Source organism: Schistocerca serialis, chromosome 5, assembly GCF_023864345.2.
Source record: "Schistocerca serialis cubense isolate TAMUIC-IGC-003099 chromosome 5, iqSchSeri2.2, whole genome shotgun sequence".
NCBI classification, from domain to species: Eukaryota; Metazoa; Arthropoda; class Insecta; order Orthoptera; family Acrididae; genus Schistocerca; species Schistocerca serialis.
In genome coordinates, this window is record NC_064642.1 from 372184357 (window position 1) to 372212332 (window position 27976).

Here is a 27976-nt window from a genome sequence, read left to right on the forward strand (position 1 = left end):
CCTATCCTGTCATGACCCATTTTCTTAACAACAGCTTCATGCAGCTTAATGAAACGTTTGCAGGTTTTTATACTTCCTTCGTTTATTTACTCCTCTTGTTTAGGTGAAGTATACACTATGTGATCAAAAGTATCCGGACGCCTGGCTGAAAATGTCTTACAAGTTCGTGGCGCCCTCCATTTGTAATGCTGGAATTCAGTATGGTGTTGGCCCACCCTTAGCTTTAATGACAGCTTCCACTCTCGCTGGCATACGTTCATCCAGGTGCTGAAAGGTTTCTTGGGGAATGGCAGCCAATTCTTCATGGAGTGCTGCACTGAGGAGAGGTATTGATGTCGGTCAGTGAGGCCTGGCACGAAGTCAGCATTCCAAAACATCCCAAAGGTATTCTATAGGATTCAGGTCAGGACTCTGTGCAGGCCAGTCCATTACAGAGATGTTATTGTCATGTAACCACTCTGCCACAGGCCATGCATTATGAACAGGCGCTCGATCGTGTTGAAATATGCAATCGCCATCCCCGAAATGCTCTTCGACAGTGGGAAGTAAGAAGGTGCTTAAAACATCAATGTAGTCCTGTGCTGTGATAGTGCCATGCAAAACAACAAGGGATGCAAGCCCCCTCCATGAAAAACATGACCGCACCATAACACCACCACCTCCGAATTTTACTGTTGGCACTAAAAATGCTGGAAGATGTCATTTACTGGGCATTCGCCATACCCACATCCTGCCTTCAGATCGCCACATTGTGCACCGTGATTCGTCACTCCACACAACGTTTTTCCATTGTTCAATTGTCCAAATTTTACACTCTTTACGCCAAGTGGGGCACCATTTGGCATTTACCGGTATGATGTGTGGCTTATGAGTAGCAACTTGACCATAAAATCCAAGTTTTCTCACCTAACTGTCGTCGTACTTGCAGTGGATACTGATGCAGTTTGGAACTCCTGTGTGATGATCTCGATAGATGTCTGCCTATTGCACATTACGACCCTCTTCAACTGTCGGCAGTCTCTGTCAGTCAACAGACGAGGTAGGCCTGTACGCTTTTCTGCTGTATGTGTCCCTTCATGTTTCCACTTCACTATCACATCGGAAACAGTGGACCTAGGGGTGTTTAGGAGTGTGGAAGTCTCGTGTACAGACATATGACACAAGTGACAACCAATCACCTGACCACGTTCGAAGTCCGTGAGTTCCGCGGAGTGCCCCTTCTCCTCTCTCACGATGTATACGGACTTCTGAGGACGCGATGTGGAGTACCAGGCAGTAGATTGCAGCACGATACACCAAATGTGAAAAACGTATGTTTTTCTGGGTGTGTACGCATACTTTTGATCATATAGTGTATGTTCAGGGAGTTAGGATAGAATTTTTCCTATTATATTTTCTTAATTGCATCTTTCCTTATATTTTTGTGCATTTTGCTGGAAATATACAAGCTATTCTACCATTCTATATGTGTTGTGTAATTAGGGTATTATAAATCAGTTGTAAAAACACAAGAGACTATCTTCTATAGTTCCTGGGAAACAAGTCATTCGTCTGAGAAATGATTTTCAGATATAGTAATTACAAATTAATAGAAATTATATTTAACATTTTAATAGGAAAAATAAGGCAGCAGTGTAGACTGCATCATATAATACATTATTCAAACGCAGCCTCTTCTTCCTCTTCAAAGATTTTGCCACTTTGGACACATTTTGGCCTTGTAGTGCAGCCTTGTCAACTTGCTCCTTGTCCAGTTCCTCCAGTATGCTCGCATATTCTAACCAGTCATCACTCCAAGATCCTCGAAGACTTTCAGTTTACCAGTATTAGCAAACTAAGTCTGATGACATCATCATACTCACCAAGCTTCAATGTATGGTAACTCACAAATACATTTTTAGACACTTTTGTTCACACTATATTCTTATATAACTCATTCACATTTTGTATTTTCCCCATTAGACATTTCTTCAATAGATCTGAATTTGCCAAATCTCTATAAACTGGCTTTCCAGCCAACATAACAACCTTAGGTAAAGATTTCTTGTGTGTTTCAGCTGATATACATTTATTTATAATTACACCCCTCATCTCGACGAAAGTTGTGAATTGGTTTGTAATATATTGAATTTTATGGAAATAGGTTTCCCACACAATCTTTTTTTTATCACCTAGGTTATTTTTATGCTTATTACGCCTTGACCACGGTATTCTGATAGCTGATTGACGATATTGTCTAACAAATGACACATAATAGTCTTGCCATCAGACACTAGTGTCTTCAATAGCTCCTGCATCCTCCATTATACCAAGAATATCACATGCACAATGCAAACAAAAATCACAACTATTATGCTGAAAGATGGTTACTTTTTCTGTTCATGACATTTCCCATTGCTCTAGAGGAAGATGCGTGAAATGATGCAGGCGAGGGCCCAAGCAGGCTGGCTCCAGACACTGTGTACAGGTACAGACGGGTGGGAGAGTTGTAATATAACAGGAAGTAGGTTCACTGATGGCGGGGGGAAGGGATATGTGTTGTGAGCTGGTCCATCTGCTCGGCCCACTCGAGGTGGCCCCAAACTATGCCATGGCGAGGGCCAAGACAGAGGAAGGGAAATGGGTCCTTCTCATCTGACGACTGCAGTTTACTTGGCCAGGGGTGTGGGTGGAGTATGGGCCACGAGGCAGTGGTCATCGATCCTTAGCTGAATGAAGTAGGGAAAGGAAAACAGACCTGTCACTGTGGAATGATGGGCTGAGTAGAGGGGTGAGGTAGGAATAGGGGAAGACGTGGAATGCTACTGGCAGTTCAGACTAACAGCGTGTATTTCTGCAAAAGAACAGTGGAAACTGTGCCAAATTACCTCTGGTGTACTACAGCAAAATCATGTCATACTCAAAGTATTTGATATAATACTCAAAAAATACGTAGCATAAAACAATATCATAAAATTCTGGTGGGACTGGGCCCCTCTGCCCCTTATGAACGAACCGTCCCTGGCAGCAAGGTTTCCACTACAATTTAGATAACACCACAGTCTTCTAGGCCTTATGGTTCATGAGATATTAATTTTGAACTGACCATGGTTTATGAAATCCTAAAAATGCCATATGCCACTAATTAAATTAAATTAATATACCTCCAGTCGAACAAATTTAATAAATCATACAGCAAATCAATCTGCACACTGCAAATAATAATAAATTTTTCAAAAAAATAGTCATTTATCTGTCCTTAAGTGGTCATTAATTTGCCCAGGGACTGTAGCTATTTTGAAGTACCTGGTATCTCCACCAAACAATATCACATTGAAACTACAGTCAGGTCCAAATCTAAACCAGGACCTTCAATATAGTACAACATTTACCACTAAAAGCATGTTTATGACACTAATATACTGGCAGAACTATACTGATTTCCTGGACAGAGAGAGCTGCTATTTACACAAACATAAAATTGCATAATTTGCAAAAATTACAAACATATGAAATTTCGAAAACCTATCAGAAATGATAAGTACTAAATAAAAAATTATTGCTGGTGGTCAGATATGAACTGACAACCTGCAGCGAGCCAGTGAGTGACACTAACTGCAAGGTCATATTGCATGCATCATAGGTTGTTGCAATATATCTACACGTTTTTGCCCACCGTTGACAAACAGTATTGCTCTAGCAGTCTCGCATGCATCTTCAGTTTCTCTCTTTGTGGATTTAGTTTCTTGTCCACTGTGACAAATACAATAACTCGATTTCCCATAACTAGTATTTTGATACGCACCTAGATTTACAACAAAAATCCCTCTGCTGTCAAGCTTTGTTACCTCATATTATGTGAACTCCACTACTTTTTAGGATTGCTACAAACTCTGGGACTTTGCATAAATGTTTTGGCAGTTTCATCTGTAGGAGCCATTTTCTTGAATCTTACCCTAATACTTTAGAGTATCGTATAGATGTCATTATCTGAACCAGATGGAGAATCGCCTAATCTAGAAAAAAAAGAAAAGAATCTCGTGAGCACTCCACACACAGTCCATCACCTGGACAGCAGCTTCTAATGTGTAGTACAGCCGTGAGACATTTAGGTGGACCCTACAGTTCGCATCCCTATTGCACAAGTCCAGGAAGTCACAGCTTAGCTTTTCACAGAACCTTCAGAGGCTATTATTTAAGCACTCTGCTGCCAGTATGGCCTATCCAATATGTTGAATTAGGCCCCTAGGTGTACAAAGTGATCCCCCCCCCCCCCCATCCATTGCTACCATACTGCCTGTACATTTGAACTACCAGTGACTAATACAACCTTACCCTTTTGTGTTTGGTTGGCTATGGTAGAGGACACAGGCACACAGCAGGTTTCTCATCAGGTACAGTGGCTCTTACTGGCTGACCATCAGTTTCAGTGCGAGACAGCACATTGACCTTAATGGTCAATGGGATGCGGAGGTAATACCCTGAGTTCTTCTTGGTGCCTGTCTCCTTGCGTAACCACAGTCAGAGCGATTTTCAGCTGTTTACAAACAGCAACTGATTCATCCTATGCACGACAACCAATGCAATGCCTGTCTAAACACTAAATAACCGCTCTGAATTAGCATAATTGACATCGTTTCATATTCATGATATGTTACACTGAAAGTTCTGAGTGACTACAAGCCTAAAGATTTCAGAAGTGTGCTTGCCTAGGATAATGTGTGGAAACAATGTGTAAGACAAGAAGAAAAACTGTATCCAAGTGGGATGTTAAAACTTAGGAAGGACTGGCCAGACCTGGGGATCAAGATGAAAGGGTAGTAAAATACACACAGATCATTAAGCCAGACATCAACAACAGAGAATGATACAAGAAAAGGATAAAGATTCGCCAGGGATATGAACAAGAGAAGTTGATATTGAAGATCTCTGAAAAAAAGCAGAAGATTATAAAGGATGGGATGAAAAAATTCTTGAAGGAGAAAAAGAAAACGAAATCTACAGATGGGCTAGCTGTAGTCATATGGAGGCCATAATGAAAGAAGAAGGAGATGAATCTGTGGAGGACTGACTGAGAGGTCTTCAGCACGAATCACCCCTCTTCCCAGGTCTGTGCAGAGTACAAGCATGGGTCTGTTCCTCCAGTGTCTTATTTGGTTATGGTAGCAATACTGACAGCTTTTGGGTGGCAATGTGTAGCCAGTCTTCACAACTTCCCAGTGTGGACATTGCTGGGAGTGGCAGCCAGTGTGCCTTCCAGCACAGCCCGACATCATGACTTTGACGACTCTTTGTTATGTCCCGACAATGTGAGACACCTTGTCCATGACCACAGACAGCGAGACGATGAAGGCAGCCAGGTCATCACCAGTGACAGTGGCTGCTCTTGCACCACCAAGCAGAGCAACCAGTTTGGGGAGAATGAAACATTGGTGGTGATGACAGTTGGAGCATTCACGCTCCTGCTGCCTGCCACTGTGTTGTTGTCTTCTGTGTGGTGGCAAGATTTGACCCTTGGGGGGATCAATCTACTTAATCTCTTTCATGCTTTCTAGCGTGCAGACACCGTCTTCTGATGCTTCCTGGGGTGGAGACGGTGCCTGCAGCATCACTGGCCAGCACCTGCTTGGTACTGGTCGACTCATCCATTGTCCCTGCACTTGGGTGCAGACGGTGGGTGGGCTTCTTTTTGTAGGTTACTCCACGCTGGGGAGCTAGAAAAGTGTGGAATATGCTTTTAAAACTAATGCTTGTTAGCTATCACCATAATTTCCTCCTCTTCTTACTTAAAAAAGAAAGATGGAACGGTATTACAGTCCATATTGCGAACATGAGTACATGGTCCTTTCACAGAGGTTCACAACAAAATGAATGGTGTAACCACTACAGAAATCAGTTTCAACAAAATAAACAGGCACTAACGGTAGACATTTATGTTTTGTGGTCACCTCCACTTCCAGCCACCACAGCAGGAAGTAGCAGTGTACCTTTGTAGTTCTGTTGGTCTATTGTAAGGTGGAGTGGTGAGATATGCAGTTCACAGCTTGAATTTTATTTGTGAATGACACGGATTCTACACGGAATGGTATGATAAAATACCACGAAAACCACATTTGGGCAGATGCAAACCCTAGAACGATAAGTAATGGAAACAATGCATCAGGGTTGCTTTATAATAACGTGTAGCGATAATTGTGGGTGACAGCTTCATGGTGTTATACACTTTAGTGGGGAAATTAATATGTGCTCTTTACGCCAATTTCTGAGCAAAAAATTACGTGTGCTAACGCAGAGCATTACCTACGCAGAAGAGCAGTGGATGTGGTTTAGGCAGGGTGGCGCACTGCGTAATTATCTATACCTTGAACAACAGTGCCTAACACAAACGATTAATGGGCGATGGATTGTTTGATGGAGGCTCATATTTCAACAAGTGTTTATTTCTATCTTTATGTTTATACTTTTTTCTTCATTTTATGGACAATACCATCTCCAAGGAAGCAAAGGCATGCAGCAACCAGTCGCAATCCCATTAGTTTTATTACTATTCCAAATCTAGATTTCGGCTATAAATAGCGATCTTCAGTGCATTTGAGTTAAAATTCGACAGACTCGCGGCAGTACATGTCACTATATGTTCTTATAGGTGTATACGCAAAAGGAATCTCAGGTTCCTTCTGCCTATACACCTGTAAGAACATATGGTAGGATATACTGCCGCGAGTCTGATAAATTATAACTCAGATGCACTGAACGTGGTTCTTTGTAGCCGAAATTTAGATTTGTAAGAATAATGAAAACTTATGGGATTACGACTGACTGCTGTGTGTCTCTCCTTCCTTATAGCCTACAGTCGCTGTGCACAACGGTTCCTTATGGAATCAAAGTTGGTTAATACTATTTCCTATAAGGATATCTCAAACTTTTTGTGTTAGCAGCTCACAGCCAGTTTCTGGCGAGACGTATCTATTTGAGCTCGTGTACGTAGTGTATTATCTCTGCTATAAGAATTTTGAGCATCCGTCACTCGTGTGTTTGTGTTTACATTTGTGTTGTGATGGCAGGATTTGTTAGGTTATATGATAATGCCTGTCCATTACTTCAGGCTAGACTAGCTGCTTCTGAAGTATGTGTTTTTGCGAGACGGCAGTATTCTCAACGACAGCAAACAAGCACTGATGGTATGAATATTTGGCTTTGGAGCAGACAGTAACTGCTCACTTTTTTTTTAGTGCTTGTATCTATTATAACACAATAAAGATGTCACAAACTTCGGGATGGAAGTAAGCAAGCCAACTGTGGTCAAGGCTTGTGTTACTGTCCCTGCTCCCCGGACGTTTCTTTTGTATTTCTCAAAGTTCATTTACACACAGTGTAACGTTTTACACTTGCACCAAGAACAGGGAGCCGCGCTATGTGGACGCTAACTGCAACAGATACTGCTTGTAATGAAAATTACTGTCAGATTAAAACCGTGCCGGAGCGAGACTCGAACCCAGAACATTTGTCTTTCGCTGACACTTGCTTTACAGTTATCCACGCACAGTTCGCAACCTGTGCACACAGCTTTCCGAAGTATCTGGTTTCGATTCCTGGCCCTGCACACAGTTTTAATCTGGCAGGGAGTTTCAAGTCAGCACACATTCGCGCGCTCACGCGCTATAACGAATGATGGAGCAATTCCCCGTGATTAGCGAGTTGCGAACGCACCAATAACTCAGTCACGATAGGTAACAATCATTCACAGTCAGAGTAGGCACCTGTTATAAAACGTGGTTTCTCTGCACTATCCCACACCCTAGTTACATTTGTTTCACCTACACCATGCATCCCCATTTAAAATCCACTTAGTTAAGATGTGTGCACCATAGTTACTGTTTCTGAATCATTTGTCTGCTGGACTCCTTACTTCTGAAGTGCCAGACATCGCAAGACTTCAGGTTGTTAACACTTTGTGTGTGACCTCTCCAATAACAACAATAATGATAATAATTCTGTGTACAGTACTGTGTTGTGCTGCCAGTTAGTTTATATATCCATTTCAAAGTAAGTAGTGAAACAATTTCTAGTCTATTGCAGGAACTACCTACAACTTGCAGAGCACATTACATGAGCTATTTAGTGTTTGTTACATATGTTGTGTTTTTACTTTCATGGATGAATTGTTCAAAATAATACGTAATTGTGTAATTGGTATTCTATGTGATGTGCCTGTAACCTCCACTACATGATGTCATGTGTTAATGCTAGCAATTGAGGGAAAAGTAATTACTGATAACTTATACAATCAGTATTAAAGTCTTGAAAAATTGTGATAATAATAATAATGATGATGTTTTAAAAGTAACTTAGTTTCTTGACAAACAAAATCACACACTTTTGATATTTTATCTCTTAGAAAATCTTGTTTTACCCCTCAGGGGGTAACTACCCCCATGCTGGGAACAACTGGTGTAAAGGATAGTGAGGAGGTTGTTCCTCATTTCAATGTGCTGTAGGAGGTAGACAGACTACTGGAAGAGAACACGATTCAGTAGTTCCAGTCCAGTGAGTTTTTTCTTTTTTTTGGTCATCAGTCTACTGACTGGTTTGATGCGGCCCGCCACGAATTTCTTTCCTGTGCTAACCTCTTCATCTCAGAGTAGCACTTGCAACCTACGTCCTCAATTATTTGCTTGACGTATTCCAATCTCTGTCTTCCTCTACAGTTTTTGCCCTCTACAGCTCCCTCTAGTACCATGGAAGTCATTCCCTCATGTCTTAGCAGATGTTCTATCATCCTGTCCCTTCTCCTTATCAGTGTTTTCCACATATTCCTTTCCTCTCCGATTCTGCATAGAACCTCCTCATTCCTTACCTTATCAGTCCACCTAATTTTCAACATTCGTCTATAGCACCACCTCTCAAATGCTTCGATTCTCTTCTGTTCCAGTTTTCTCACAGTCCATGTTTCACTACCATACAATGCTGTACTCCAGACGTACATCCTCGGAAATTTCTTCCTCAAATTAAGGCCGGTATTTGATATTAGTAGACTTCTCTTGGCCAGAAATGCCTATTTTGCCGTAACGAGTCTGCTTTTGATGTCCTCCTTGCTCCGTCCGTCATTGGTTATTTTACTGCCTAGGTAGCAGAATCCCTTAACTTCATTGACTTCGTGACCATCAATCCTGATGTTAAGTATCTCGCTGTTCTCATTTCTATTACTTCTCATTACCTTCGTCTTTCTCCGATTTACTCTCAAACCGTACTGTGTACTCATTAGACTGTTCATTCCGTTCAGCAGATCATTTAATTCTTCTTCACTTTCACTCGGGATAGCAATGTCATCAGCAAATCGTATCATTGATATCCTTTCACCTTGTATTTTAATTCCACTCCTGAACCTTTCTTTTATTTCCATCATTGCTTCCTCGATGTACAGATTGAAGAGTAGGGGTGAAAGGCTACAGCCTTGTCTTACACCCTTCTTAATACGAGCACTTCGTTCTTGATCGTCCACTCTTATTATTCCCTCTTGGTTGTTGTACATATTGTATATGACCTGTCTCTCCCTATAGCTTACCCCTACTTTTTTCAGAATCTCGAACAGCTTGCATCATTTTATATTGTCGAACGCTTTTTCCAGGTCGACAAATCCTATGAAAGTGTCTTGATTTTTCTTTAGCCTTGCTTCCATTATTAGCCGTAACGTCAGAATTGCCTCTCTCATCCCTTTACTTTTCCTAAAGCCAAACTGATCGTCACCTAGCACATTCTCAATTTTCTTTTCCATTCTTCTGTATATTATTCTTGTAAGCAGCTTCGATGCATGAGCTGTTAAGCTGATTGTGCGATAATTCTCGCACTTGTCAGCTCTTGCCGTCTTTGGAATTGTGTGGATGATGCTTTTCCGAAAGTCAGATGGTATATCGCCAGACTCATATATTCTACACACCAACGTGAATAGTCGTTTTGTTGCCACTTCCCCCAATGACTTTAGAAATTCTGATGAAATGTTATCTATCCCTTCTGCCTTATTTGACCGTAAGTCCTCCAAAGCTCTTTTAAATTCCGATTCTAATACTGGATCCCCTATCTCTTCTAAATCGACTCCTGTTTCTTCTTCTATCACATCAGACAAATCTTCACCCTCATAGAGGCTTTCAATGTATTCTTTCCACCTATCTGCTCTCTCCTCTGCATTTAACAGTGGAATTCCCGTTGCACTCTTAATGTTACCACCGTTGCTTTTAATGTCACCAAAGGTTGTTTTGACTTTCCTGTATGCTGAGTCTGTCCTTCCGACAATCATATCCAGTGAGGTATGGAGTAATAAATAGGGTACTGGGATGCCAGATGTAAGAGGATGTCCCACTGTACCAGTTATTAGGGTTTCTTCCCATTCCAGTCACATGTGGAGTGTGTGAAGAATAATTGTTTGAATACCTCTGTGAGTTTAGTAATTATTCTAATCTTATCCTCATGATCCCTATATAAGTGATACATAGGAGATTGTAGTGTATTCCTAAACTTATCATTTAAAGCCAGTTGTTCAAACTGTGTTAATTGATTTTCTCAAGATAGTTTATGTCTATCTTCAAAAATAGTTCAAATGGCTCTGAGCACTGTGGGACTTAACATCTGTGGTCATCAGTCCCCTAGAACTTAGAACTACTTAAACCTAACTAACTTAAGGACATCACACACATCCATGCCTGAGGCTGGATTCGGACCTGCAACCGTAGCGGTCACGCAGTTCCAGACTGAAGCGCCTAGAACTGCAGGGCCTCACCGGCCGGCTATGTCTATCTTAAAGAGTCTCCCAGTTCAGTTCTTTCAGTATTTCTGTGACATTCTCCCATGCATTAAACAAACCTGTGACCATTCATGCTGTCCTTCTCAGTAATTATATGTTCAGTTTCCACTGTTTGTCCTATTTGGTATGGGTCCCACACACTTAGGCAATATTCTAGAACCAGTTGCACGAGTAACTTGTAAGCAATCTCTTTTGATTACTGATTGCACTTCCCCAGTATTCTACCGATAAAATGAAGTCTGTCTTCTGCTTTACCCATGACTGAGCCTATGTGATCATCCCATTTTATATCCCTGGAAAGTGTTACACCCACGTATTTGTATCAGTTGACTGATTCCAAAAGTAACTCATTGATATCATACATACATCATTTTTTTTATTTTGTGAGGTGCACAATTTTACGTTTCTGATCATTTAAAGGAGGTTGCCAATCTTTGCACCACGTTGAAATCTTATCAAGATTTTAGTGAATATTTATGCAGCTTCTTTCAGATGGTACTTCATTACAGATAACTGCATCGTCTGCAAAAAGTCTGAGGTTACTATTAATATTGTCTACAAGCTCATTAATATACAACATGAACAGCAAGGGTCTCAACATATTTCCCTGAAGTTACATCTACATCTACATCTGACGATGACTCTCCATCCAAAATAACATGCTGTGGCCTCCCTACCAGAAAGTCCTCAATTCAGTTGCAGATTTCACGTGATACCGCACATGATCATAATTTTGACAATAAGCAGGGGTGTGGTACTGAGTCAAATGCTTTTTGGAAATCAAGAAATACTGTGTCCACCTGACTGCCTTGATCCAAAGCTTTCAGTGTGTCATATGAGAAAAGTGCATTGTTTTCGGAATCCATGCTGGTTGGAATTGAGGAGGTCGTTATTTTCAAGATACCTCATTATGTTTGAGTTCAGAATATGTTTCAAGATTCTACGAGAAATTGATGTCAAGACAGTAATTTTGTGGATTACTTCTACTCCCCTTCTTGTAGACAGGTGTGACCTGTGTCTTTTTTCCAAGAACTGAGCAAAGCTTTTTGTTCAAGGGATCTATGATAGATTATAGTTGGAAGAGGAGCTAACTCAGATGCAGATTCAGTATAGAATCTGACAGGGATTCCATTGGACCCTGGAGCCTTGTTGAATTTTAATGATTTCAATACCATTGACACTATAGTCTGATTCACAAACAGTGGTCGTTCGCACAGGTTTAGGCTTGGACGGGGATTGCATTGTTGCTGGTTCAAAGCAGTAGTTGTGGTACATGCATATGCATGCTTTACATTTGAAGAAAGCGTATATCCTGTAAATTATGTGTCTCGCTTGTTTATGTAGAATTTGTTGCTTACCTCCACCATCGGCGATGGCAACTTGCAACAAATTGAGTAAAAATACATGAAATAACTTGTTACGATTTAGTTTAACACATTGTGCAACACTCATTGGGTGTTGAAGAATGCGTGACATAGGTGTGCAGAACAAGCCTAAACTCGACCACCATCATTTATGGCACCAACTATAATTCTTATTTCATTCATCTTTTCAGCAGTATGAGGATTAAACTGGGACAACTCTCCTGGGTTCTCCCTTGTAAAGGAACGTTTGAAAGTGGACTTCAGCATTTCGGCTTTTGCTTTGGTATCCTCAAATTTAGTTCCTGTCTCATTCACTAGGGACTGGACACTAACTTTATTGTCAGTAATAACCACTGAGTCCACTTTGGTGGTTATCATGGCATATTCTTTTTTATTGAATGGTAAAAACAGTTAACACATGGCTTATCTAGTGGTAGTTATTATGTACAGGCATATAATGTTTTCTTTCAAAGAGTAATTGTAAAGCAGTCAGATACAATACAGTGTACCACTTATTTTTGCAGATGAGTTCAGGGTGCTGAATCTGGTACCAAAGAAGGAGCAAACAGAATCCAGAAGAAAAATTGTAAAACCAGAAGTACTGCCACCACGGTAAGGAATATGGGCTGTTGTGGTCAAAGGAGGCTGTCAGAGATAATAACTGTGTAACATGTCGTCCACTCTAAAATGCAGTGAAGTTGAAATAGGAGTTCTTAGATTACCCTCCCAAAATTTTCAGCTTCTGAACTTCCATGACATGTGTCATACATGTTTACAGGCCGACCTGCTAATAATTGCTCATCTGTCCAGTGAGTGATTGTTGTTTCTTGAACCGTTGTTATTATTTTTCAACGTCATGTTAATTTGTATTTTTGTCCCATCTGTCATCATTCATTTCACTGATATAATGTTGTCCTTACCATGCATTTTTCCTGTATTGATCTTGTATTCACCTTGTAACTGTAATATTTGTAGTCATCTCTATTCTGTTTTAAAATCTTTCTCACACTCCTCCTCCTCCTCCTCCTCCTCCTCCTCCTCCTCCCTTTCCCCCACTGTTACTACTACAATCTGCTCGTACTACAGATTTTTACCCCTCTGCTACTGGTCTCATCATTTCCAGTGTAATTATTCCACATCATCTTGCATTTGTCCTGAGCAGTCATTTCCTTTTCTGGTAAGTTTTTTGAGACACATTTCATTCCTCACCGATCTATTAGTTTATTTCCATTCTGTATTCAATTACTTCATTCTTAAGTGATATCCAGGGGATATCAAAAGTGTTGATTTTTTCATCTATTTTCTTTCACTTACATCCAGTGGTGTGCTCCAAACATATCTACATTTTCAGAAAATTCGGCTCTGCCCTTCTCTGTTGTTGGCACCATTACATGTGCATGGTAATATTTGTCATGGTACCACAGAGCAACAGCAAGTGGTGTAGAATATGATATGTTTGTAGTACACAGACTAAACTGCAAAATAAAATTTATTGAATAAACAGTTTCTGATGCCATTTTCAGATTTGGCCCATTCTACCAAAAGTGAAATCAAACTCACAAAAAATTGAATCCTTCATTATTGTAGATAAATTTGTGCAGAAAAATTCAAAATTACTAAATCTGTATAAAATACAGGGAATTTTGTTGTAATCGTGGGTGAAGACAGTTATCTTCTAATAAGAAAACAAACTCTTGAACAACAATTTTGTAAGAGATGTTTTATAAGGTATATTATGATTAACTTCCTGTATTTGGGTTTTTATAAATTCTTTACATAGTAATTTTAACACTGATATATAAAATTTAATTGTTGTTCTGTAATGCAAGAATAACATTTAATGCAGTATAAAATGTATGTTTTATTGTCTATTTCTTTTACAGTACAACAAATAAGGCAGTTTTTGACAAAATAGCACGAAAAATATCAAAATCCAGTTGGCTGTAATTTCACGAAATTTTCATATGTTACCACATGTGGATTTTATTCCCTGTCTGAGTCTCAATCCAATGTTATTTCAATGCAAGTTTGTTTTATAAGAAAGAAATGTTAGGGAAAAATCACATATGGAAATAATCAGTATCTTAAAATTTTTAACCTTCAAATTGTTTTTTTATAACTTGTTGCATTTTGTCACAATTCAAAACACTAGCTGGCAGACACTAAAAAAGTTAATTATTCCCTGCTTTTAATCAATTTTGAGTTGTTATTTTAATAAAATTAAAAAAGAACTTTCATAAAATAAAACTTCAAAATTTTTGTATCTTAAATAATGTTTGACATATTACATGTTTCTCTTAATATTGCCTGCTTAGCTGAATGGTAACATGCTTGCCTTCCATGCAGTGGACCCGGGTTCGGTTCCCGGCTGGGTTGGAGATTTTTTCCGCTCATAGATGGGGTATTGTGTTGTCCTCATCATTATTTCATCCTCATCACTGGCACAAGAGTCGCCCAAAGTGGCATCAACTGCAATAAGACTCGCACTAGGCAGCTGAAGTTTGCCGAATGGGGCCTCCCGGCTGATCATTTAATTTCATTTCTTCTTCAGTTAGGAATGAACTTAATATAGTTTAAATGATAACATTCTATGTAATATTAGCCTAATAAATTATTGTCATGGGAAAGGCATATGCAAAGATGTATACATACCTCCATGTGATTAAACTTCTTAGTGTGTGAGTGGTGCTTAACATTATGTGCATATTTATACATAAAAAAGTGCACTATACAGTTTTCACTGCTGCAACACCATAAGCAGCCTGCACTGGAACATAATGGCACAGATTCTTCATTGGCACCACCACCCCAAGGAAATTTCGTCAGTTGGGCAAACAAAAGGTGGAATCTAATGTAAAACATGAAATAGCCATCTGAAAATGAACCTGTCGGTTCAAAACCAGTAACGGCAGTGTTTAAATAAATAAATAGCATTGTAAAAAGTGGCTGGTTGCTGTAATCTTCTATGTAAGAGTCGACTTGTATTTTGTACACAGCCACAACCTCAAAGCGTCAGTTTTTGACAAAATAGCATGAAAAATATCAGAATGTAGTTGGCTGTAATTTCACAGAATTTTTATACCATGTTACCACACATGGATTTTATGCCCTGTCTGAGTCTCGATCCATCACAAGTCTGTTTTAGTTATTTACACAATACTAGATTATATTTCTATCATTTTATTTTACTGAAATTATATTTAGACATATACCATTTTATGGACATGCTAAGAGTGCTCCTGTTTAAATACAAATTTAATTTTGGATTATGAAACATGTGAAAATGTCATGTGAATGTCCCACTCTGTCACATGGAATAGCCAATTACAAGTAGTAGCTGCTTCACCAATAATTGAAACTTAGAAAAATGGGTGCTTGACATCTGAAACTGGTTGTATGGTAAATTTTTGAAGCTGAAGAATATGTGCATCACCTATGCATTCTGCATTTATTTCTTTCTCAGACTGGCCATATTGTCTAATCCTACATTATATACAGCATATATCTCTGCCTCCTCCCTCCTTCCCACCTTTAATATATCTGTTGTGATACTTTTAATTACTTTTGTTTTCATTTTAGTTTATATTTCGGAATTTTCTGCCATATACTTTTCCCTTCCATTAGAGAATTCTTCAAAAATCAGCATTCACTCTCTTCTTTGCTTCTCAGTGTGCAGATTAAATAACAGTTGTGATAAACTACTTTTTCAAAGTGGGTTAAGCTTTCTTAGCTTTTATAACAACGAAAACAATCAATTTTTGACAAAATATTTAATTGGGTAGATAAAAAAGTCTACTCACCAAGTGGCAACTATAGGACGGCCAGGATGATTGGGTTTGTGGATCTTACAAAGAAGGTAAAAGGTGGGGGTGCATGGTTTGGGTGAGGTGAGAAGTTTTATGGATTGAGGTTTTGTAATTAGGCAAGCTTTCGGAGCCAGTGGCTCCTCCTTCAGGCAGAAGTATTGAAGGGGAAGGAAGAGAGGCAAAGGAAAATGACTGGAGAGGTCTGGAAAAAGGAGTAGATTTCCGAAAAGTCACCAAGTACTGCAGGTCAGGGAAGACTTACTGCATGGGATGAGAAGGAAAGACCGATCGTTGGGGACTGCATCAGACGAGATTTGAAAACCTGAGAGCTTATAGGTGGAAAACAGGGTAATTTGCAAGACAGAGATTACTGCTTAAATTTCATGCATGAGTTAATAAGAGTGAAAAGCTAAGTGCATTGTACGTAACAGATGTGGGAGGGGGGGGGGGGGGGGGGGGCAGTGAAAAATAGATGGGTAAGACAATGAAAGATGCAGAAAACTAAAACGGAGTAGCTACTGAGAAGAAATGCTGAGACGAAAGAAATTGATGTAAATTAAGACCAGGTGGGTGGTGAGAATCAAGGACATGTTGTAGCACTAGTTCCCACCTGTGGAGTTCTGAGAAACTGGTGTCTGGGATGTGTGTGATGAAACAGGCACCAAGGTCATGACTGTCATATTGTAGAGCATGCGCAGCAACAAGATATTGCATATTGCCAGTATATACCTTCTGCCTGTACCCATTCATCCTAATTGATAATTTGGTGGTAGTCATCCCGATGTAAAAGGCCAAACAGTGTTTACATAAGAGCTGGTATATGACCTGTGTCGTTTCACAATTGTCTCTCCCTTTGATAGTATATGTTTTGCCAGTTACAGGTCTGCTATAGGTAGTTTTTTCCTCACTGACAACCCCACCCTCCCAGTTAATGATGATAGGACAAGCTTATCGCTTCCTACATTTTTGCTATTCATGCAGTCAAACTTCAGCATCGGGCATGATGTTTTAATTTATTACTTCTTTACTACTATTTGCAATATTGTTTGCAGACTGAATGAACCTGCAAAATTAAATCATTGTACAATATGTAATTTGGGAGATATGATGATGTAAACATTGAGACATGTGAAAAACTAGCATCTGCTTAAAATGGAGCACAGATTACTCTGTTTACGTTCATCCAGTGTTTCATAATGAGAGCTCTGAGCAACTTTCAACAAACTTTAAGTATAATTTCAAACTTTTGCTGAACTTTTTCTCATTTACGTGCTTTAAGACAAATATATAACACTTTAATTCATTTGTAAGGTAATCAGACATTTCAAAGTGATTCATATTTGGGAGTTCAGTTCTTCAAAGGATTGAGGGTTTACTGGCAGTGACCTAAATTGATTAAGGCAAATGCTGGAATAGTTACTTAGAAAACAATAGGCAGTTTCCATCCCCATTCTCATTTTTTCAAGTTGGGGCTCTGTCTCTAATGACCAACAGGATTTTAAACACCTTTTTCTTTTTTGTTACTTTTTGAGCAGGTGTCCAAAGTCATATTGGTTTCTAATTCCTTACTTCTATCAGCTATTGCTTCTCACTTGAAAATCGGTTGTTCTGATATCATCACCATCACACTTCACTGTTGGGAAACTATTTCTAATCCTCCTTATAAGCAGTGTCATTTCTTGGTTACATCCTCTTCTTTTCCAAATTTCTGACTCTCTCTTTTGGTCTTTTTGCTTATTGTTCTATCAGTTCATATTGATTTTCTATTTAAGATATTTGTTTGGCTTATTTTCTATCCCAAATGTCATCCTCATATTTGTGTCTTCGACTAATAAACTGGAATATTTTATCTGCTATATATTTCTCATTTAGCTCAGTCTTCACTAATACCTACTGTACTTTCATTAAACTTAATAATTTTTTTGACTTTGTTCAGAATTGAGTTTGTGAAAGTTTTGACTCTAAAAGGGGAAAAAAATCACCACTCCATACAATTCAAGTTTATGGTAGAAGTTTTGATTAGGCATCCTGTTGTTACACTTGTGCTTTGTGCAGCGGGTTTGGCAGCAGATAAATGTAAAGGTGTGTAACATCTGGTTTCTAAGTAGCCATGGAGATAATAGCAGGCAGATGACGTGTTTCATATTGAAGCAGGAAGCTAATACTCATTTATCAGTTTATTATAACTATTTAATTGGATGGATAAAAAAATCTAGTCAGCAAGTGGCAGCAGAACACACATAAAAGACGGTTGTAATTGGCAAGCTTTCGGAGCCACCGGCTCCTCCTCCAGGAAGGAGGATTGAAGGGGAAGGAAGAAGGGTGAAGGAAAAGGACTGTCCTTTACCCTTCTTCCTTCCCCTTCAGTCCTTCTGCCTGAAGAAGGAGCCACGGGCTCCAAAAACTTGCCAATTACAACTGTCTTTTATGTGTGTGTTCTGTTGCCACTTGGCGAGTAGATTTTTTATTTATCCAATTAAATAATTTTGTCAATAATTGATTGTTTTCATAGTTTGTTAAAATTGATGTATGAGTATAACCTTAAGATATTCAGTGTGATGTAGGGGATGGGGGGGTCACAAAAAAGGGGAATAAGATGATGAAACGACAATCAGTAATTTATTGGAATTCCTGTAAAACGAATGTCCCTACGTAACCGCTGACTGGGATTACACTGTATATACCAACAAAAGCAATCTGGCCAACACTATGTCAACACTCAAGTTAAGAAAAATGTGGAATATAACCTGCAGCTTGAGCTGCTCCTAATATATGCTGACAGGTAAGAAAAATTGCAATGCCAAAATATAACTAATGTGGAATAATGAAATTTCAGGAATACGTTTGCCCAGGAAACTCATTTAAATGATTTACATTGCAAGATCACAGGTTAATGTAAGCACGAGATAAGCCATTGCCGATGTGAAATGGTAGTACATTAATAAGCAGTGTAACTGCCAGAATGTTGAATGCAAGCATGCAAACGTGCATGCATTGTGTTGTACCGGTGCTGGATGTCAGTTTGTGGGATGGAGTTCCATGCCTGTTGCGCTTGGTCAGTCAGTACAGGGACAGCTAATGCTGTTTGTGTATGGTTGTGGATTTGTTGTCTGATGATGTCCCATATGTGCTCACTTGGAGGCAGGTACGTTGATTGAACACGGTGTGGCAACATGTTGACACTTTGTGGAGCATGTCGGGTTACAGGAGTGGTATGTGGGTGAACATTATCCTGTTGGAACAGGAGTTTTGTTCATGAATGACAGCACAGCAGGTTGGATCACCAGAATGATGTACATATTTGCAGTCATGGCTTGTGGGATAACCACAAGAGTTCTTTTGCTGTCCTACGAAACCATAACTTCAGGTGCATGTCCAGTGCATGAGCAAGCAGAAATGTTGGTTTCGGGGCCTCAGCTGGTCGCCTCCTGACCAACACACAGCCATCACTGGCACCGAGGCAGAACCAGCTTTCATCACAAAACACGAAAGACCTTCACCCTTGCCTCAAATGCTTTCTCACTTGACACCACTGAATTTGCAAATGGTGGTGGTTTGTAATGCGTGCTACAGGGCTTCTGGCCTGGTGCTGTCCTTGAAGTAACTGATTTGTAACAGTTTATTGTGTTACTGTTGTACCAACTGCTGCACAAGTTGTTGCTGCAGATGAAGCGTGATGTGCCAGAGCGAGACACTGAACACAAAGGCCTTCCTCCTTTGTAGTGCCTCGTTGGCCGTCCAGAGCCTGGTCGCAAGTGTATATTCTTGTGACCACCATTGCCAGTAACCATGTACAGTGGCTGGCTACATTCCTGCCAAGTCTCTCTGCATTACACAAAACCTCACTCAAATACAGTGAGGTGTCGATAATGGCATTTTCGTCACTTAAAGGAATTGTTGACTAACAGCAGTCTCAAAGGTAAGTAATGCTCGCAATTGTTACAGTGTTTATTTAAAGCAAACCTGATTTTCATCCTCGGCAGTGGCACTACTAGTGCCGCTGTTATGTGACTAGTGCAAAATTTGAATAGATATCATCTTTTATATGTAGCAACATGCCTTCCAACTTCGTTTACATTGCACAATTACTTCTTGGCACTGCAATTTTTCTCCTGTCAGTGTATTTACCAGAGCTACTGTTTAGCGAACAAAAAAACATTCAGTAATTGCCTGACAGTTGGCTTGGAGAGAGGGATGTGCAAACTTGAATGCTGATTATTAGTTTCATTACGCGAATGCTATTCGAATTTAGGAGAAAAACCAAGTGGGCTGATGTGTGAATGGAATTTTAGCTTGAGGAGGGAGACAAGCTAGGAATCCCAGCCTTGGTACAAGTTTTCATTCATCACTTCAGTCTGCATATATGCTTCAAACATTGACGGACAGGTGCCATATTTTATGAACATGCTTATTAAAAATAATGTCCAACTACATGGAGTGATCCAATACAATTCTAAATTACTATCCAAATAAATTGTCATTATAATTGACCCAAGAAAAGTTGCATTGTGATTAAAATTATGGACTAGTTGAAAGTTCCACTGTAAAATGCAAGAATTTAAATTTTTTTTGCAGACTACTGGAAAATCTTTTGATCTTGAGATGCCCACAACTGATCAGTTCCCCAAGTCATGAGTCATTATATTTCTAAACACTCTTTCCTATCTAGCTTTGTAAGATATGTTATTGCATTATTCTTACACTGAATAAAGGTATAACAATAATCAGTTTTAAGTGCATGCTTCAATAATCAATTTTAAGTGCATGCTAAGGAAATTATAACAGGTGAGAGCGAGCTTATAAAGAAAGTCATGCATGATGATGACTGCCTCATATTATTTGTATAACCACCCCGCCTTGCACCTTGCACCTCCCCCCCCCCCCTCCCTCTCTGTCTGTGTGTTACAAACATGTTAGATGTTTCACTAACAGAGGTTACATTATAATGCTAGAACTTGAACTAATTATTTAGCTATAAAATAGTAATTTCTTGAGATTAAAAATGTATTGCTGTTTTACTTAATAGAAGCAACCAGCTATCACCTGATGCAGACTGGTCAAATGTCTGGGTGGGCCCTAGATCCTTCCATCCTGCAGTTGTACCTCTGCCTGTTCGACAGGGGTATGTTGAAAAAGGAGTTGTTCCAGGAAAATATGGAAATGCTGAACTGATGAAGATTCCTAACTTTCTTCATCTAACTCCTCCAGCAGTTAAAAAACATTGCAATGCACTTAAAAAGTTCTGTACTCCATGGCCTGAAGAGTTGGACAGTGATGAAAAGATAGAACAGTATTTTCCTTTAGAAGTAATTTCATCAGACTATTGTCATTCATCACCAACAATCCGGGATCCCAAGGCTAGGATAGTTACAATTCGGGTAGGTACAAAAGAGTTACTTTAGTATAGTTTTTGAGTTTTCAGTAAATTTTAATTGTTGTTTTTGCTTTCAGGTGAAAGTTAAAAACTTTAGTTTAGATGATCATGCAAAAGACAAATTGCAGAGGCTTGTTCAAGAACGCTATGATGCCAAAACAGACGTTTTGACCATTGCAGCAGATCGTTGTCCACTGAAGAAACAGAATTATGATTATGCCATGTATCTTTTGACAGCAGTTGTACATGAGTCTGTTGTATGTATTTTATTTATACTGCTGTTATTCTTATTTTTGCAAATTATGGAATTTGTAGAAATTAATTATTTGTTGTAATTAGAACAACAGATAATGTTTGACATTTTCTGATTTATAGAAATTTGAGGACTGGGAAAAAGAGAAAACGGAAGCTGACATGGAATATTATAGATGGGACACCAATTTATCTCGTCATAGTATTCTCAAACTTTTGAAATGGCCAAACGGTGATGCAGAAGACATAAATGAAGATATATCATCCATTCCTAATGTATCTGAGTACAGGGATGCTGTGTCAAACATATGGAATGAAGGTTCGTCTGTTTTGTCAGTCATGGCATTATATTCATATAGAACATAGAAGGATTGTTGATATATTCTGTATCAAGATGCTATTTTCATTTAAATGAGCTGCAATTTAGTTTCTTTTTGTCTTACCTATTCAGATACCTATGCTAAGTTGCATTGTTATATTGACAATGGGTATTATTTGCTCGATTAATGAAATGGTCCATTTGGAATAGCACTTCCTGATTGCCACATGAAAAATCTATAGGAATGCGTCAGTTCCCTATACTGCAATGATTGTTCTGAATGAGGAACTGAATCAACTGGCTAAGGAGTTAGGAACAAGATTAGGTGATGACATTAAGGAGCCCATATAAGTCTGTGGTTTCTTGGATACTTCAAATAGTACTGTAAGACACAAGATGCTACATTGTTGTGTCAAGCCATTATGACAATTGCTCATCAGGGGAGTTTGCATGACACCTGGTAGTGTTGCGGACATATAACACTGTAAGAAGAGTATACATGCAGACCAGACACTCGCGGAGAATCAGTTTTGTGATGATACAGGCCACAAAAGAGGAAATCTACTGACCTTAGAAACTTTTTTCAAAGGGCAGATTGTTATTGCCCAGCAGCTGGGAACAAGTATCTCAGAAATCATTAAGCTGGTCAGTTGTTCACATGCCACTGTTGTGGCATCTATGGAAAATCATTACAAAATGGCGAAACCACGAAACAGACAAGTTGGATGTCCATGCCTCATCATGGGTCATGGAGGTCAGAGACTTGCCCACTTGGTGAAGCAGGATAGATGATGACCTTTGGTAAGTCTGATGGTAGAGTACACTTTTGGCACAGGCACAAATGTTTCAGAGCACACCGTTCAATACACGATGTTGAACATGAGGCTCTGAAACAGATGATCCAATGACATGATCAGTTACGATTGCAGTTCACATGGGATAATCAAGACTGGACTATGAATCATTGTAAATGCTTCATCTGGCTGGATGAATCACATTTCTTGTTACACCAGGGCGATAGTCATGCCCGGACGCATGATCATTCAGGCGAAAAGCTGCTGCTGCTGCTGCTTGAAACATGCACCACACCATGGATACATGTTAGTGGGGGACAGATTTATGCTTTAAGGGAATATTTCACTTAGGCTTTGATGGGACCTGTGGTAAAAATGGAAGGTGTTTTCCATGTCAAAATGCCAGAATCGTGCTTCAGGGGTTTGAGGAGCCTGATAGTCAACTCACATTGATGTCTTTGCCACCAAATTCATCCAGTCTAAACCCGATGGACTACTTCTGGAATGCCATTAGGCATGCCTCCATTCCCATGAACCACTTCTTATTGGAGAATTAGTGCGTTGAAGTTCCCATAATTTTCTTTATACTTGCTAACTTCTACATCATACTCTTTAGTTCAAAACATCTTTTATTTATGCATTTTCCCTTTACAAATCTCTTTTTCTGTTCATTCTGTTAGGTCTTCAATCCATTATACAGTGGTTTTATCAATCTTTGTACATTATTCAAATACTAACAAAGAGATAGAGGGGCTGGCCAGTACTTACCTCAGCTCAGTACAGCCGATAGATACACATAAAACAGAACTGAAAATTTACATTCCTAGCTTTCGGAACTTTGTTCCTTCCTTCCCCCCCCCCCCCCCCCCCCTCTCTCCTCCCTGATGAAGGAACAAAGTTCCGAAAGCTAGGAATGTAAATTTTCAGTTCTGTTTTATGTGTATCTATCGGCTGTACTGAGCTGAGGTAAGTACTGGCCAGCCCCTCTATCTCTTTGTTAGTATTTGTTTCACATCTTATATGAGATTTTCCATTAATCATTTTGTACATTATTCTCCTGTTCAAGTTTTTTGATACTTGGTTGACTCATCTAGTTAAAACTCATCAAGTTAAAATAATCAGTTATAAAGGCAATAAGTGAAGTAAGGGAAAGGGAACCACTCACACCTACAGTGGACTGAACTGTGGGGCACAGAAACACATAACAGGGAACAGTATTCACACTTGTTTTTCAGATTGTCTTCTTTTTCTAGTAAAAGTTTTCTCTCTCTCTCTCTCTCTCTCTCTCTCTCTCTCTCTCTCTCTCTCTCACACACACACACACACACACACACACACACACACACACACACACAAACAAAACCAGCACTTTGTTATTTGCAAATTTACTGTTTGCATTACCTGCTGTCACTGTATTCTCATGCTTTTTCTGTGGTTTTATGTAATTTTCAAGGCAAAGCATATGAGAGTGAGCCTGTCTATTATTTTGGTACTTGTGTCTATAATACTTTGGAAAAATAAACAGTGTATAAATAGTTTCACATTTTTTATTACTGAAAAAAATGAGAAATGTTTTCAATGATTTGTTTAAAAGAGTGTTTGAGGATATTCACATTATTCATAGGTTCTTGGATTTTTATTGTCCAATAGAGTTATATGAGTCAGTAACAGCAGTTTTAGTATTGCAGTTTTACTTTGCTTTATTTTGTTTTTGACTAGTACTTCAGATGTCAGCACTGAGATAAATAGATATGTTTTGTAAGCTGGTCACAATGCCCTATTTTTGAAACTGAGAGTAGTTTGCTCATAAAATTAATGTTTCTTTTCCAGGTGAGAATGAGAATACTCTTGCAAAATACAAGGAGATAACGAAGAAAATTTTCTCACTTCCAGACAAGCATGTTGTTGGTGTTACTGGATGAAAAAAATGGTTTTATAGTTTTGTTACATGAACACAATGTGTAAATAATTAAAAAATCATTTCATGAAAAAATAATTTTATTCATTTTTCTCTCTTCCCTAAAACCTGTGACCATTTATGCTCTTCTTCTTTATATATGTTCAATATCCCCTTTTAGCCCTATTTGATATTGATCATAAACACTTGAGTGATATTCTAGGATGTGATGCGTAAGACTTTTATAAGAATTTTCCTTTATAGAATCCTTATCTATGACTGAGCATATGTGATCATTGCATTTCATATCCGCACAATTGTTACAAGCAGTTATTTGTATGAGGTGACTGAGTCCAGTTGTGACTAACTGATTTTGTAGTAATAGGATACTGCTTTTCTGTGGTTTGTGAAGTGAACTGTTTTGCATTTCTGTAAATTTAAAGGAACTATCCAGTCTTAGCACCACTCTGAAATCAAAGTCTGAGGCTCTGCTACAAATATTGTCAAGGTCATTAATATTCAACATGAGCAGCAAGGGTCCAAAAACACTCCCCTTTGGCACCCAAAAAGTTACTTCTACTTTATCTGTTGATTCTCCATTTGTAAAATCCTAATTGTTTCAATAGTACTAAAACATGATTGGGCAAGTGCTTTGGATACCCTGAACTGCATTGTTATGAAATGTTGAAAGTTTCTGTAATAGCTGGGGGATACCCTATAAAGTAAGCTATGGAGCAGTTTTAAGGGAGGGATTTCTGCTGTTATCTGCCAAGGAAGAATGCAGTAAGAAGTACTTAGAAGCTGCCTGTTTGTTATTTATTCACATTGTCCTTATCTTTTCAAGAAGATGTGTGTGCGAAATGAGAGAGTTGCTTTACCCTGCACACAGGCAGCTGTGGGACCAACTATTTTATTTATTAAACAATGGAAAATCCAGGATGGAATAATGACAATATTATGAAACAGATAGATTGCTACTCACCATATAGGGGAGACATTGAGTCACAAATAAGCACATTGTAAAGACTGTTAAACAAGTATGTTTTTGACCAAATTCTTCATGCAAACTCAACTCACACACACGACAACTGTTCCTGACTGCCAAGGCCAGACCGTGAGCAGCTGCACATGATGGGAGAAGCAATTTGGCTGGCGAGGGTAAGGAGGAGGGTGGGGTGGGGTGGGAGAGGTACAGCAGGCTAGCAATGGGGAACAGTAAAGTGTTGCATGAGGGAGCATACAGGGATGAGGTGGAGAGAGGGTAGGATAGCTAGGAGCAGTTGTGAGATTTAATGGAGGGCAGGGGGTCATGTGGGGGGGGGGGGGGGGGGGGGGGAGCAGAAAAGGAGAGAAGTAAAAAGGCTGTAAGTGTGTTGGTGGAATAGAGGGCTGTGTAGTGCTGGAGTGGGATCTGGGACAGGGATACGTGAGTGAAGGACAATGACTAACAAAGGGTGAGGCCAGAAGGGTTATGGGAATGTAGGTGTATTGCAGGGAGAGTTCCTACTTGCGCTATTCATAAAAGCTGGTGTTGGTATGAAGGATCCAGATGGCACAGACTGTGAAGCAGACATTAAAATGAAGAACATTATATTGGGCAGTGGGCTCAGAAACTGTGTGGTCAAACTGTTTCTTGGCCACAGTTTGTTGGTGGATATACATTCGGACAGACAACTTGTCGGTTGTCATGTCCATGTAGAATACAGTGCAGCAGTTGCAGCTTAGCTTGTAAAGCACATGACTGGTTTCACAGGTAGCCCTGCCTTTGATGTGATACATAATGCTTGTGACTGGACTGGAGTATTTGGTAGTGGGAGGATGTATGGAACAGGTCTTGCATTGAGGTTTATTACAGGGATATGGGCCATGAGGCAAAGAGGTGGGAGAAGGAGTTGTGTAGGTTCAGTGGATGGTGGAATACCACTGTGGGAGGGATGGGAAGAATTGTGGGTGGGGCATTCCTCATTGTGGGACATGATGAGAGGTAGAAACCTGATGGAGAATGTGATTCAGTTGTTCAGTTGCTCCAGTCCTGTGTAGTACCGGGTCATGAATAGAATGATCCTGTGTGGCCAGATGGTGGGACTTTGGGAGGTAGTGTGTGACTGGAGAGATAAGGCGCAGGAGATCTGTTTCTGTACAAGCTCACGAGGGTAATTACGGGCTGTGAAATCCTTAGTGAGATCTTTGGCGTATTTTGAAAGGGACTGAAATGGCCACAGGTGGCTAGGCTGTGTGGAAGGGACTTCTTAGTATGGAATGGATGGCAGCTGTTGAGGTGGAGGTATTGCTGGTGGTTGGTAGGTTTGCTGTGGACAGAGGTACTGATGTAGCCATCTTAGAGGCGGTGGTCAACATTGAGAAAGGTGTCTTGTTAGATCGAGGATGATCAGGCGAAGTGAATGGGGGAGAAAGTATTGGGGTTATGGACGAATGTGGATAGGGTATCCTCAACCACAATCCCAGTCATGAAGATGTCTTCAGTGGATCTGAACCACTTGAAGGGTTTGGGATTCTAGGTGGTTAGAAATAATTCTCCTAGATCGTCCATGAATACGTCAGCATAAGATGGTACCATCTGGTGCCTATTGCCATACCACTGATTTGTTTCTAGGTGATGCCTTCACAGGAGAAGTAATTGTGGGTAAGGTCGTGGTGACCAGGAAGAAGGTTGTAGGTTTGGAGTCCATTGGGTGTTGAGAAAGGTAGTTTTCAATAGTGGCAAGGCCTTGAGCATTAGGGCTGTTAGTGTAAAGGGAGGTGGTAGTAATAGTTACAAGCAGGGCACCAGTGGTAAATAAACAGGAATTGTGGAGAGTCAGTGGAGGAAATGATTGGTATCTTTTATATGCAAGGATAGGTTGCGGGTAATAGGCTGAAGGTATTGGTCTACAAGAGCAGAGATTGTCTCATTGGGGGCACAGTGACTGGCCACAATGGGGCATCCTTATGGTTGGATTTATGGACTTCAGGAAGGTAGGACTGCAGGGAGTGGTAGTGGTGAGGAGAGAGGTAGACTCCAGAGAGAGGTTCTTGAATGTGCCTAAGGATCTCAGGAGAGACTGGATATCCTGCTGGATTTCTGGAATGTGATCACTGTGGCAGGATTTTTAGGTGGATGAATCTGACAGTGGAGTCCTGCCAGGAAATCCATGCAATTCAAAACAACAATGATGGAGCCTTCATCAGCAAGTAGGATTATAATATCAGGATCAACTTTTAGGTGATGGATTGCAGTTCTTTCTGCAGATGTAAGCTTCAAGGTTAAGAAATTCTGTAGATTTGGGGGCTATGGGGTTGGATTATAGTTGGATAGAGGAGTGAACTGAGTCAGGTGGGGTTCAACATTGGTCTTTCGTTGAGTATGATTGGTAGGATTGGTTGCGAAAAAGT

At 39.7% G+C, this 27976-nt stretch overlaps 1 protein-coding gene across 1 annotated transcript; it reads left to right on the plus strand.

The window, feature by feature from the left end:
• The first annotated feature begins 6964 nt into the window (after window positions 1-6964).
• On the plus strand, window positions 6965-24668 carry LOC126481490 (28S ribosomal protein S35, mitochondrial). The gene is made up of 6 exons (XM_050105270.1): window positions 6965-7160; window positions 12666-12753; window positions 20974-21325; window positions 21399-21578; window positions 21697-21892; window positions 24517-24668. Exons 1-6 carry the CDS (start codon window positions 7037-7039, stop codon window positions 24606-24608), a joined length of 1032 nt encoding a protein of 343 aa, XP_049961227.1. The 5' UTR covers window positions 6965-7036; the 3' UTR covers window positions 24609-24668.
• The last annotated feature ends 3308 nt before the right edge of the window (window positions 24669-27976 follow it).

Excerpts from the sequence above, each read along its gene's own strand:
- LOC126481490 (XM_050105270.1), top strand. The coding sequence starts at position 7,037 with ATGGCAGGATTTGTTAGGTTATATGATAATGCCTGTCCATTACTTCAG. Across the intron at positions 12,754-20,973 it reads CCAGAAGTACTGCCACCACG|AAGCAACCAGCTATCACCTG; the intron begins GTAAGGAATATG and ends TTTACTTAATAG. Across the intron at positions 21,579-21,696 it reads CAGTTGTACATGAGTCTGTT|AAATTTGAGGACTGGGAAAA; the intron begins GTATGTATTTTA and ends TCTGATTTATAG.